The sequence below is a fragment of the Opisthorchis viverrini genome, assembly GCF_000715545.1.
Source record: "Opisthorchis viverrini unplaced genomic scaffold opera_v5_204, whole genome shotgun sequence".
Taxonomy (NCBI): domain Eukaryota; kingdom Metazoa; phylum Platyhelminthes; class Trematoda; order Opisthorchiida; family Opisthorchiidae; genus Opisthorchis; species Opisthorchis viverrini.
The window spans coordinates 305743-320186 of record NW_008751860.1 but is presented as its reverse complement, the minus strand read 5'-3'; the positions used below and the strand labels follow the sequence as shown (position 1 = coordinate 320186).

Genomic DNA, 14444 nt, shown 5'->3' with positions numbered 1-14444 from the left:
ATATATATATAACCGAAAATTGGGGTGCTTGCGTTAATGGGGCGAGATGGCTCAGTGGTTAGAGCGCGAATTTACCGACCGGAAAGTCCGTTGTTCGAACCCGACCTTTGCCTTTCGAATTCCCCTGCCTCAGCCGCTGGTATCTCAGCCGAATTATCCTAGCTCATATGCTGTAGATGTAAGGTGCACCGGATCCCCAGAAACTAACATTCCCTCAAACATTATACTCACTTGAGGATAGTAACAACACTCTGCAATTATTCGTCAAGGGCTCGAGATAGCTCAGTGGTTAAGGCGCGAACTTACTGCCCGGAAGGTCTGTCTTTCTAACCCAAACTCCGTACCTCAACTGCTTCTGCCTAGACTTGGGTTACCTGGCTTCATCTCGTCCTTTGTGCTTCCTTCGAGTGGCGTGATAGGCACCAATAAGGTGTTACGGCTAAACGATTATTATTCTTATTATCGTATTAGTTAATCACCAAAGGTTATCCATCTCATGATACCATCCGAATTTGAAACACCGCGACGAGGTAACGTTCCCGATCACGCTGACTTTTGGGCGCTGGCCGTAGCCAATGAGCAACGTCGAATGCACTTGCCATCTTACTCACTAACTGCGCTGTGCTGCTCATGTTATTGTTGACTTTTTATCGGGCTATCGTGTCTATTCTTGGCTATACAATGTTAAGTCATGCGGGGATTGCTGAGTAGGAATACGAGCCTTCCCTAGAAGTAGCCAAAATTGAGTCACAGAGTGGGTAGAAATATCCACGTACCATCGGTGAATCGAAAGTAACCGATAGACCCAGTGCTGTCAATGGGTTCGTGTACTCCATTTGTTTTGTTTTGTGTATTGTTTTGCTTCCGCCTCGCTTTCTTTTCTAATTCTATGTTTCCCCATTCGCTTTGGCCCGCAGGAAGACTATCACTCCCCGTCACATCATGCTCGGTGTGCGCAATGATGCTGAGTTGAATGAGCTGTTGAAACACGTGCATATCAGTCACGGTGGAGTGCTTCCATGCATCCATCCCACCCTCTTGAAGCGCAAAGGAGGGCTGCTAGGCTCACCTGGACCAGCAGGCGGATCAACCGTACCCAACGCTGTTGTGTCCGCAAGACAGGCTGCTTCCGGGGTCGGTTCCGGGGTGGTGGGCAGCTCATAAGCATAACCACAACCTACTTGAACCGCAGTTCGTTTCCGCTCGGCAGCTGTCCTGGTACATAAAACAGTCTTTTGCGATCTTGCTCCTGGTTCAGTGTATATTTTCATGTTTTTTATTCCTTATCTAACTGTGCCGAACTCACCCGAATCTTTCCTGTACCATTACGGTTATTGCTACTGTTAGGTCTAGTTGAATATTGATCTTATTTCCCCTCTGCTGTTACCCTATTCCACTCTGTACGAACGGACGCTTGCTTCAATCGGACGCACGCATCACCATGTTGCGCATTCTCTACGCGATCGCATTTACGTCCAAGCTAGTGAGAAACGTTTTCACATATTCTACTCCATGAAGCTATCTTCAGCGACCAATATTTTCTAAACCTCGTACATACATTTGGCGTTTTCACCTATTCAAACTGTTCAGGGACCCCTTGTTTAGCGTGTATTCTAATCCCCCGTACAGACGTCACTATTCCGATCGGACCGGATCAGACTGGGCGTTGTTTTCCTGTTTTTCTATCCTGTTGTTGTGCCAGCTTTGTTTGTCACTTGTCATGTGTGTGCGCGTGTCGGCCTCATCTGTTCTGCCAACTTCTCTATTTGAACCCACACACACACCTGCCCTCGCTTCTGATATTTCACGCTCCAGCCGTTGTACGCATGTTTCTTTTTGTACACCATATTTACCCTAGCTATTTGACACATATGGTACATGTTCTATCCTACTTGTTCGTATTCCCCTGCCTTGAGCCGACAGAATCTATGGGTTGGGTTTGATGCTCTACGAGCGATGGCAATTTCACAAAGGTTGTCCGCCATGAGTCTGAGGCGTCTTCAGGTTTTTGAACAGCAATATCTCAGTGTCACTTGTGTCGGATGGCTCCAGGAAACTTGTAACGGAGTAATGGAGAACGGGTATACCGGTTGTGCAGCGGGTACTTCCGTCGCAAAAACACCTAGCACCATAAACTATGGTGGCTCGGTCATGTGCTACGGATGCTGACACATCGTATACCGGGACGGGTGCTGTTCTCCTTGACTCCTTCAAAAACTGAGGTAGACAACAACTCAGCATTTAGTTTTGTACTTCAGAGATTTTTTTGGTTTTGAGTACCGGTCGTTCTGCGAAAATGTATTTCCTAAGTACTTTAGTTTCTATTGGGGACGGTCGGAAGTGTATATCTTGATTGTTCTCAGTCAGACGTCTAATTAGGTCAGGTTTCTGTTCCAGAAGTACAAATCTGTCGAAGTGAATGCACTGATCTGTCCAAGTTTACATTCTGTGGACTTTGCGCCCTACGTTTCGGTTGCTCTTTTTTCAATGCTGACATCGAAGAAACTTATTTCTTCTGCTCTGTTCAACAGAAACAGTGAATTCAAACTACTCAGCAAGTTTCTTGTAATAATAGCTTCGTTGGCAAGTTCAAAGACATCGTCCGCGGAGCGACAGTTGAGTGTAAACTGTGCAACAAGTGTGCTTGGTTTTTTAGTCTCAGGTTTGCTCATAACAAGATCTGTCAGGAACAGAGAGGACCTCAGTCTTCTGACGATTGATTTGATAGCTGAAATGGAATTGGAAGTTGTGGTTACAAAGTAGTAATAGTGCCTTGAGGTCCGGGAGAGGAAAGCCAATACCGTGGCCATTGTACTCAGTCGAGTCACAAATCTGTTTTATTGTGAGTGTGGTACGTTAGTAAACAAAACTGGACGTCCAGGGTGTAACTATCGACCTCGGAACTATCAGGCTGTGTTGGTACTTCTCTCGTGATTGGCTCAACTAGGCCATCTAGCTAGAGCTTGATAAGGAGAATGAGACATGTTGAGGACGACCTGAAGGGTAGACCGGGTTTATGCATTTTCGCGGGACCATGGAACCATTCTTGACAATATGCAGTGGCAGTGCGAAGCTATCAGCTGTATGACGTGATCCGATGTGAGTAATAGGGGATATTTCGTGTTGAACTTATTTTCCGTGTCCCCTTCGGTGTAATACAAGTGAAGAATTGATCACCCTTTGAAAGAGCTAACGAGAAGCCTGTCGGTTAGACTCACCTTCGTGGGTTGGGGTCCGCGCGATTCCCCCTGTGCGGGTTGGAGATGCTGCAATGTATGGCTACTAATTGGCGTCAATGGTATTCTTGTCAGTTTATATCCACATTGTCCGAAGGACTGCCTGGAGGTGTAGGTATCTAGGAATGATTGTGTTAGATCAGTGCTACTTCCCTTCCCCGTCTACTTTCGCTCTTCACAATCAGGCTTATGGCTGTGTGCCAGGGAAGCGTCAGTGTTGAACTCCGATGTTATGCTGCCGATGATAATGTGTAACAGGTCGTGTGCACACTAACTGACCCATGACTTCAGTGGGCGGCGTAAAATCCACAAGTTTAATGACGATTTAGACAAAATGAAAACGGACGACAAACATCTGAGGCGTGACGGCCTGAATGCGTCTTATGTTCATGGCTGATGTCGATCTACCTACCGGTTTCGGCATCCGAAGCTGGACTGTCGCGTCCATCTAAGCTGTCTCACCCGAAACTTGTGGAGACAGTTTCAGCTGATTAAGACAAATTTGGGCCACGTGACCTGGTTGTCTGCAATTTGAAGACGAAATCGCCGTGTCAGATGGTTAAACTAGTTCTTGCAGAGTTTACTGTACAGAGTCGGGTTCCGTCAGTGCCACTTTCACAGATAGCTTCTGTCCGGTTGATTTCTCTTACCCGCCATGCTTTTTTAATCTTAAAATCAGAACGAACGTACAGTCTAGTATGGATTGTTTGACCAAAGAACAACTTCGCAGATGACATTTCGGTAGGCAAACAAGAATACTTTCAGTTGAGTCTGATTTGCTATGGATTTCCACCTCAGGGGGCTTTTTCTCCCCTCCGGACTGTTCGACGCCGGATGCTAAGGCATCGACTGTACGTACTGGGCGCTATTTTGAAAGACAAGTTCTCAAAAAACCCCGATGACAATGAAATGGCATCTACGCACATGCTTTCCATGACCACAGTATGCGCAAATAGCTTCCTTTTTTCACTGATTGTTGTCTTCGCATTAGCTTGGGCAGCCGAGTAGACTGCACTTCATTTGGAATGGGCATCAACAGCAGAAGTATCACCTATGTTTTACTGGACGAAAGTAATCCACCTAACATTTCTTGTGCGCAGTCAAAGAGCTCAGAAGTTGTTCCAACACAGGCTGTAAAGAGGTACAAAAGTTTCTTCAACCAATCAATCCCTTGAGGAAACGTCTTGGCAAAACTACGATTTTCTACTTCGATTAGCGACTATCGCCCTCCCCGAGAAACGCCTTATTGACCGGTGTTCATAACAGTCATAGTTATTGATCAGGATGAGCTCAGAATTCAGACGTCTCGTGTGCGTTTGTAAAGGGTTAGGGCTACAGTGAAACCACAGTACAAAGTGGATTCTTACTAGTGAAGGCAAAGGTTCTTTCGGATTAATCACCAACAGAATATCGGCCTGAGTGAGCGGAATCTATTTTTTTCTAAATCAGTTTAGGATGCTGGTGAAATACACTCATTTGCAAACAAATTTGGCTTTGCGGGAGGCTCACCTGGAACCCCACTGAATCTCTCGTTTAAGATGAGCCCCAAGGAGGGCGAAACCGGTCGTGGGCTGACGAAGAATTTTTCAGCAACCTAATGAGTAGTGCATCACGTCTATACAGTTTAGGGTGTATTAACGTACTGGTACTGGGTTACGGGTGGCTATTTTGCCAAGGCTAAATCCAATATTTTTGGCAAGAACAGTTTTAACATGTGTTCCGTTGGCTTAAATGACAACTAACTGGTCTGTTCTAGAGACAGATTGGTCCGTTGTTGAACCATTCCTGCGATGAACTGACTCATAAGTTGGTCTGAGGTTTGATGCCCCGCACCCCATGGCGATAAGTTGACCCGCAGTGAAGTGGTACCCTATCACCTTGTACTGGGAAGTGCGCTCGAATTTATCGACCGCCCGGCAGGATTTCAAGGACAAGCAATCGTCGCCGCAATCCAGGCGACCGGCCAATCCTGTACTTTTTCTGAACACTCCTGAGTGCACGTATGGGTCATTGCAGTTCAGCACTGCACACGCTGTGATGTGATTGCATTCTCAACCGACCATACACTGGGATTCATATAGAATTTACTCTACCACCACGGATAATAGGAGACTGCAAACGCCAAGACTGTTCACCCACAGGCTTTATCAGTGCAAACCAGAATGCGGCCTGTAGCTAAAATCTTGCGGTCCTCATCTCGAGATCCCCTCACTTGCACCATATTCGCCGTGTGAATTTTGTTCAGGCTGAACATCAGTTAGCAGATCAGTTTGAGATTTGCCCTGCTTCAGTTACATTTATTTTTCTATTGACTTGCATTCACTTCAACCTAATCGGTCAACAACTTGTTAGGATCAAATTGTTCATCTTGGTTTCTTTGCCCACTTACGTACGCAACCCTGGCGGTCTATAGGAGTATACACATGGATCCAATGACACCGTTCCAGAAAAATTTCAGTGCAACGTGAAAACAGCGGCCGCAGCAAGCGACTCAAGTAGGGCGAGGGTGTTGCCTCCATTCAGAGGTCGCAAAGGAGTCGAAATCAGCTGACCTAGTGCGCTGCGGCTGAACCAAGGTGAAAAACATCTGGTGAACGATGCCAGAATACCGTGTAACCTCGGACTCTGTGGGCGATACCAGCGTTTGCGACACCCATTGTAACCCTCTGTCGATTTTCAGTTTGTGCCGCATGCGATGCAGACACTGTTCTAAAAATTACAGTAACCTGACCTAATCGCTGTTCGAGATCGCCGTGCAACTGTAATAGACGTCAGCATGGTCACGGATGGGCACTGAGTGACTGTGTGGAATGAGAACAGGCAGAAGTATGGTGCTGATGAATATTCCCTCGCCATAATCTTAGCCCCACATGCAATCGGCTGTGATGTCGACTTTTTGGTTCACCAACCGATGATCATCTCTTATCGAGGGATCTTCCTTCCTCAATCCACCAAGGACTGGAACTTCCTGAGGTCGCGGTCAGTGACTTGTGTTTGCTTGCCATTGTGGGCTCTCCGCGTACTTATGACACTTTTATGCGTGGCACATGGCGTTAAAATGTACATTTTTGCCACTTAATCTCACACCAGACCCAGTATGACGGACACTTTGTGTCTGATGTGCGAGTCTTGACTGTGCTAGCGCCTATCGCGCCTTGAAGAGCATTCAACATTGTTTGCCCTTTCTTCGGTTGTTAGTCTTTAGACGCGTGTTTCCATATCAAAATCTTTACATGCTTTGGGATTCACTCCATCAGACTGGAACTGTTGTTGGCATGATTTCGAATGAGACGTTTCTCTCTTTTCTCCCATATTCTCCTGTTACTCTTCCGCATGCATCGCTTGCATTCACTGTTTATGTTTGTGACCATGCCCTTCAAAAATAAATGATAGTGGACGGATGGCCTTTCTAAAACACTAAGCAGATGAAACATCATGCTTTGAATGTGGGGAATCCACCGGCGGACACTGGCGAATTATTAAGGTGTTGGAATTAGCAATGGCTTCTTAGTGGTAACTCGCTTTTAAAAAATCATATTTGTACATTTTCGTTTCAACTGGCAAGATTCACTTCACTTCTTGTGTTGTACCTTGCTGGGTCGCCAATCTGTTGTATCTGACTGCTGTCCCCGCTCCAGGGTGTGGTGCCGAAAAAATCTCACCGATAAGGAACACAACAGTTTTATTGTGAGCAAGCGAGTACGAGTGCGAACATACAACGGCCCCAAGCTAGTTATTGGAGGAACACTGTCTGACCTTGGTACAACGCTGTCTCGCGCTGTCTGACTTTGATACAAGGCCGTCACGTGCTGCATATTGCGGGGGCGTTATCTGACCCTGACCAGCGTTGACTTGCGCTGTCCGACTTCGATAAAAGGCTGTCACACGCTGCATATTGAGGAGGCGTTTTCTGTCTGGTCAGCATCTAGCGGAGTTGAGGGCCTCGGTAGATTTCGGGCATTCAGGGGTTACTTTCAGGAATCTGATCTTCCTGATATCTTGAACTATAGATTATGTAGCCCTTCCCTCTGAACCCCAAAACATTCTAATTTCCATGACACTTTTCGAAAGGAGATCCCCCATGTCCCTGATTTTCAAAGAAGCCGATTGGCTTGGTGAAGTGTGAGAGCGCGTAACCGCGCGCAATAAATTAGTATGGTTTGACAGGTTCATAAATACCTCCTTCAGGCTGCCAAAGTGAACCAGTTACTGGCAAAAACTAGCCTCGATCAAACAGGCCTTTGACCCTTCGCTCAGAACTTGTTTAATTGTTTCCGTTCTGAGATCTCAATCATCAGATTACGTGCTACTCTGATCTTTTCGTCGTGAGTCACGAAGAAGTCGAGCCCTGATAGTTACCATTCTGCAGTAGCTGGATGGGCTAAGGCGACATGTTTACAAGCTAAGTGTTGAATTGGAGTACCGCATTAAAGGGGGCACCACGCTGTAGCCGCACTGAAACAACGCAGCCATTAAAAGTGATACCCTCAACGGACGCAGCTACGAGAGCGGGGAAATTTATGCATCACGATACTACTCATAACGACGCTGAAAATCCTTCGACAGCCCACCACGAGTTTCACCCTTCTTGAGGCTCACTATGTAGGTCTAATCGCTGAATCTGCGTCAACGTTGTCCCTTGTGTGGAATGTGTCCATGTTGTGATAAACGTTTATTTGCAAATGAACGTACTGGCTACGAGGGGCGTGGCTGAAATCCACATAGATCCTTTTTTCATCGTATTCTTAGACTGAATGTGCTGCACTAAGGATGCCAAATGATCCATTCGAAACGACTGTCAACCTATTGAAGTATGCTTCAGTGCCAGTGGTGGGTTTGATAAAACCTGCGTACAGCCCACTACCAGTTTCAGGCTTCTTGGGGGTCAGCAATCGAGACATGAGACAGCCTTTGTACACCACATTCAGTCGACTAATACATCAAAAGAGAGGTTCGTGTGGATTTCAGCTAACTCTCTGGTCAGTGGAAGAAAATTTGATGTTATTACCATTGCAAAAGCGATCGGCATCCGAATTTCTGGGCCCAAGATGTGTGCACAAAATTCTTAGTTGTACAGACAGTGAGTCTCGCTTGGTCAGGGGGTCACTCATCGGCTTCACGTGACCCACCACATTCATATCAACTTTATCAGTCGTGAATTTCAGTTTTGATTGTAGATTTTGACCACTTGGAGTTTCACCAACTGTTTTGGCTGATAGTACCCTTGAACCTGAAGAAATATTTTAAAAAATCACCTTCGCACAAATGATGTCTTTGATTTGACAAATCCTGAGATCAGAATTTCAGGTGTAATTATATCCCCCCAGAGGTGTCTTCTCGTTCATGTTATGTATACTTGAAATTCACTTCACGACACCTAGTTTGGCGGAGACAGACAGACACACAACTACACTGACCATGGCTTCGTGCTGGATAGACAGCAGGCAGCCAGTCATGTGATGGTGAAGGCACATGCAGGCAGGCCTACCAATCGATACTAGACAGCTAACACAGCAAACTAACCAATCATGTGGGTTACAGCGTAGTGATTCGCTAGTCGCTATTGATCGTTTTGGCTTTGGTTACTCATCTGTATTGTTCGTGTAGCCTCTAAACAACCATCACACAGCTGTTTGGTAGCTTACCAGCTCTCGCTCTCCTCATCCGTGTGGGACGCCTCAGTGCCCCAGTTTCTGCTCCTATGACGCTTGTCAACCCACCTGTCCATAGAACTAGTTCTCAAGACAGTATCTGCTACCCCCATTGGTCTGTTCCTACTGCCTACTTAAAAATAACTACGTAGAGTCAGATAGCCCCAATCGCCGTGTAGTATCATTAGCCGCCCGAATCCTATACTAATATTCCCTCTAATGGAATCAGGTTGGGTTGACTAAACTATGTGAGAACTACAGCGACACTGCTTGAGTATTGCACGCCTGTTTTGCAGGAGTTCGGCGCTGAATATACTTTTCGCCAACCAAAGCAGAGCACCGAACTTACACATCTGTCCTGTAAGGTCCATTGCTTTGAATTTACGCGCCATGTGTGCCAGGAGAGGTTGCATTGCCCACGCGTACGAGAGAGACAAAAGTAGTAATCTGAGGGCGTCGAGTAAGAAGTGCAGTTTTCCACAGATGGGATAGTGGTACAAGTTTGGACTGATGAGCCCAAAAAAGGGCGAAACTGGTCGTGGGCTGTCGACGGATTTTCAGCAACCTTATGAGTAGTACATTACAAAGGTTAGACTCAGTTCACACATCCAGGCTGATAAACGGTCCGGGATGGACCGGCATGAACTTTCCTCCGCTGGATATGCAGAACGAATAGGTTTTGCACACCTAGGCAAGACAATCGACAAAAGACGAGCTTCCATTCAAGCAGTGGGTATGGGAAATACTCAGTCTTTTTTTTTGTGGGATTTCGTCCTGTAAGTGAAGCCAATCTATGCTGAAAAGCCGAGAAGCACTGTACAGCTGTTTCATCCTTATTGGGAATCAGCAGCAGTGCGCATCTCACGAAGCTCCGAAGAGTCTCGAACCCGCGGCCTCCCAGCTAGTAGTTTGAACACTTAACCGTTCGGCCACGAGGTGGCCGATTCCCAATAAGGATAAAACAGCTGTACAGTGCTTCTCAGCTTTTCAGCATAGATTGGCTTCACTTACAGGACGAAATCCCACAAAAATCCCAAATCCCCTCACACTACCAATACTCAGTCTGTTTTATTGAGTGACAAACAAAGCTTGGTAGAGGGTGATAAATGGAAGATTCTTTTGTCATATCAAAACTAGAGATGATCATTTAGGGTGGTATGTTTAGGAAAGCTGTTTCCAGTCATGTAGGCTCATGGTTTGCCAATCGACAACGTGATATTACTTCCGTGTGACCAAGTGGATAGGATCGTGGACTATCATTTTACTGACCCGGGTTCGAGCCCTTCAAGGGCGCCTTCAAGGCGGCTGTCGACGCCGTCCTGAATGTCTGCGAGCATTTTGCTCCCGGGAAAGGAAACCTTCAAGACAATTACCAACTAGTTTCATTCTGACTGCCACGCTTATTAGCAGGTTTGTGGCGGTACAGTAGATGGAACTAATTTCAGTCAGTATTCACTTTGTGTGGCCTAATGGTCAATCGATGATGATATTCAAGCTGTTCTTCATAAAAGGCAAGTAGACGATGTTTTTCTAACTGCTAATTCGTGATATTTTAAAGCAACTATGAACTCTGTCAGTCCGAATTTCTTTGTTATCGTGAGAGAACAAGTAGCTCACGTTTGCGGCGTTTCTGTTCACCAGACGTCGGGACGGGTTGAAGTTACACGGCGACCCAATTCGGGAATCTGCATTCATTCCGCAAAATCCTGATTCTCACCAGCCTCGCGGATTTAAATACAGGTGGGTAAGAAAAGATAACCAAGAATCGTACTAACTTTCAAACTTGCACCCCGAGATGTTCACTGAAGTGCCCGGGGTCCTGATAACCGCTAATATGTGAGGAAGTCATTCCAACATTGCTACTCAGAGGTATTCACCTAGTGAACGATCTCAAACGAAAGTTGCGTTCACTGCTTGACCGTTTCTGCCCTACAGGTTGAGTGTTGCTAGCTGAATTCAAGTCCAATATGCCTTCAATTATTCTATAACCCATGAAATCTGTCGGATCGATCACAGCTGCAGTGGCACGTAGGTCAATAAGAATGATCGATATTTCTAAGTGCACACGGCAAAACACATTTAAGCACCCGGTAAAAGACATGTTACAGCGAACCACAAACAACTCCAGGTTTATGGACAAATAATCTGACCTCCGAGAAATCCGTTTTAATCAGATTCACATCATTGGCCCAAAGTGGCCAATCACAATGTTCCTGCGAACCCCTGATTGCATGCGTCCTACGAGGCTTTGCTAAACAAAAGTATGGACCACAAAATCAATTGAAAATGGGCTTGACCTGGGCCGTGGTTCAAAATCGCTCGAAATTGGTCAAACCGTATACGAACGAGCATGATGTATGAACCTGACAAAGTGCGATAGGCCCTTTTAGACAGCAAGTTCCCAGAGAAAGGTAACGTCTTTTTTCAGGAAATCATTTAAACGAACAAAACAGCATTATAAATTGTGGAGTAACAAAAATGGGGAAAGAACTTCAAAACGCGACAAGACGTTTTCCACAATGTATAGACGAGAGGGTGTGGTTTCGGCGAGAGATTCATATTGTAAACGAGAGATTCAGCTGGGTTAAGGGTGAGTCTCTCGCAAAACCAAATTTGTTTGTAAATGAGTGTAGTTCACTAATTTCGTGCAATTAGGATTTAAGTAGAACACAAGGTTGACGGAAACTCGGGGATTGCGCCTAGCTGATGAGTCCCAAGGAGAGTGAAACCGGTCGTGGGTCGTCGAATAGTTTTCAGCAACCTTATGAGTAGTGTATTGCGTACATGGAGGTGATTTCAGTCAATATCCAACATGCTCCCAGCTTTTGGTTGTCATTGGCTAGGAGGTAACCAGGTCCCAACTTGAAAACGATGGTCCAAGGAATAGAGTCGAATAGGTAAGACAATCATGTGACTGATACAATCATCAAGGCCGTCCAAACAGACACTCACGATGTCTCTTCGATCCAAGCAAACTGTCGTGGAAGTTCATCAGGCCCAAGAAAGCTCGAAAAAGCGGATCTCCGTCGGTGTCGACTTTTCCTTCACGAGGTGCGAATACAGGTCAGTCTATTTAGAATTCTGATTAGAAGGCGCAGTTTGGTTGTGATGGGTGAGTTACTGAAGTCAACAGCATCGATATGTTCGGCGGTTACTCAGCACAGGGGAGGCCGTCTATGTTCGGAAGAATCTTCATAGAGCTCTATAATGCACTACTCCTATGCAGCCCACGACCGGTCTCGTCCTTCTTGGGGCTCATCAGGTAGGCACAGTCCCGTCAATCTTATGCTCTACTTGAAACCAAATTGCACGAAATTAGCGAATATACACTAATTGGTTTGGTTTTTCGAGCTTGGACCGTTTTTGAACCGTCATCAACCGGATCATTTCAAACTGGATAGATTTCATTAATGCTCGACTTGTTCAGGTATTGCTAATGCTGTTGATAAACCGGAATACTTTGTCTAAATTCCAATTGGTCCTCTCGGAGGACCTGGTGAGTACGGATTGGCGGGCTTAGAATTGGACCGGATGCATTGACGGTCGGATCTCATAATGGCCAACCATGTGAGGCCTGTCCTACTTGGTGAATCAGATCGGATGGGTTTAGCGGGATTGTCACGATCCTACCCAAAGGTTCCGCATTATTCGCAGTTAGTTTGAAAGTTCGAATAATTCAGAGGCTGCTTAAAGGGTACGACTGATTGACATACCAACTATGCGTCCCAGTCAGAGGGCGCTTAGCTCTAAACTGCAGAACAACGGTTAATGTGTCCGACTGTCCTGCGACGAACTGGAAAGTCCCAGTTAGACCAAATTTGGCTAGGAGTTTTGGATTTTAAAAATCTACACGCTAAAACAGCAAAATGTGTGCATGCTCAAAATACCTCTCATATGTCACAAGCGACGTAGCGGCCCTATCAGGAAGACGTAAGACGAAACCAGGAAATATATTCACGTAAAATGTATTTACGAAAGCCATGTTATATAAGCTATGTCTGGACAAGCTGAGTCAATAGTGGAAAAGAACTCTGGACCAAGAAAAAGTCCTAAGAGGGGGCCACAAAGGAAAAAAATTTACCGGCCGTAGGACCACTGTGCTCACTTTTACAGACCAAAGTCCATTGCGCTGAAAGAATACAAGAGTAAGAAAACGTCCGAGTGCTTAGTTAGATTGGGCAAAGTTGCACCAAGGAGTTAAAAATCGAAGAAGTATTGTCAAGGTCAAAGTGACACCAACGTACATCAGCTCTTCCAAAGAAAAGAGATTCACAAGATAACCCTAAAGTTTTCCCTCCGAGTATCTTTATAGACTCATTAGTAGGCTTTTTCTGAGTACAAACAGACCTTTCTGGTGTGCCTCAGAAAACGAAGCCCTTGTCATTAGCATCTAAACTTCAGATTGCGCGATGTTGGTAGTGCGAAACACTACACAAGAGGAGCAGGCCACGCCAATGGAGATGAGAATGTTACTGTCTGGGTTGGGAGATTGTGCGTCAGGAAGCAATATTCCTTCAAAGCAGTGCGGAGCAACTATCTGAGAAAGCACTGTAGAAGATATATCTTCTTGTCTTTCCAGATGTACGAAAGAATGTGAACTGATCCGAATTAGCGTGTAGGATCAGTCAGTCTAGCTGACAGAGTGTGAGATACATCCGGCTAGAGGAGTATACCGGTTTGAGTACCCTCGAAACCATTGTGGAGAGCGAACGTGCCTTTCAGAGAGGGTTCATTGGGACTTCTGGCCGGTGGCCGCCACTGGAGGAACAGCTGACTTAGTCGAGTTGACCGGGAGGTTGACGAGAGTCACCACAGTGGATGGGACAGATAAGATCACGTGAAAAGGGTGAAAAGTGACGGATTCGAAGAGCTGTACGAGGACAAACACTGCTCTTTTGTACAGCCTCTGGTATGCAGGTTGTGGGGGAACCTGAATGCTGTCGGGGCCAGTCCAGAAATGTGGACAGATTCTTCTAGCTGAGAGGTCACACGCTACAAGCATGAAGCTAATGGGTGATATTGCCGGTTGCAGCCATCCACTCAAGCCTTCCAGGTTAGGAGGTCGTTCAGTATACAAGATCTGTTGGTGTACAATGACAGTTCTCGCACTGCGTATGCCTAAGCGAACTAAGGGTACTACTTCCTTCCATGACAGACACTGGATACACTAAGGAGATTTCTAAGCACAGGAAGAGGCATTACACGAAACCCCTGGTGATAGTGTGACCGGTTGGTGTCCGGTTACGTAAAATTGCCGTGAGACAGTCGAATGAGAAGTAGTCGAGATATGGACGAAAACTGGTTGTTGCCTTAGTAGTCCGCCATAATTCATCACCCGGCGTTCAAAGAGCGTCTAAACTGCCGTTTTGGTCCAGACGTGGGAGATGAGATTGATTTCTGACAGAGTCGTGGTCGATTAGTGAACTCATTCCAATATGTTTCGATTTCAGTGATATCTTGGCGGGCGTGGGTGAATCCCATACAAACTGGGATCCAATGAACTGGAATGAATGGCTGAGGAAAAAGACCTCGGCGTCTGGATTTCTAGCAACCTGAA

The 14444-nt window shown here is 46.0% G+C and overlaps 2 protein-coding genes across 2 annotated transcripts in view; one reads left to right on the top strand and one right to left on the bottom strand.

The window, feature by feature from the left end:
- The window catches only part of T265_08152 (hypothetical protein), a gene marked incomplete at both ends in the record, with an annotated part of 21650 nt that extends 19757 nt beyond the window's left edge, over window positions 1-1893 (top strand). Inside the window, one exon of the mRNA XM_009173872.1 lies at window positions 918-1893. Within this exon, the coding sequence (XP_009172136.1) occupies window positions 918-1164 (247 nt within the window). The remainder of the gene's footprint in view (window positions 1-917) is intronic.
- T265_08151 (hypothetical protein) lies at window positions 665-1326 on the bottom strand (the record flags this gene model as incomplete). The annotated part of the gene is made up of 4 exons (XM_009173871.1): window positions 665-726; window positions 777-1037; window positions 1070-1215; window positions 1307-1326. 4 exons carry the CDS (start codon window positions 1324-1326, stop codon window positions 665-667), a joined length of 489 nt encoding a protein of 162 aa, XP_009172135.1.
- Window positions 1894-14444: the final 12551 nt, after the last annotated feature.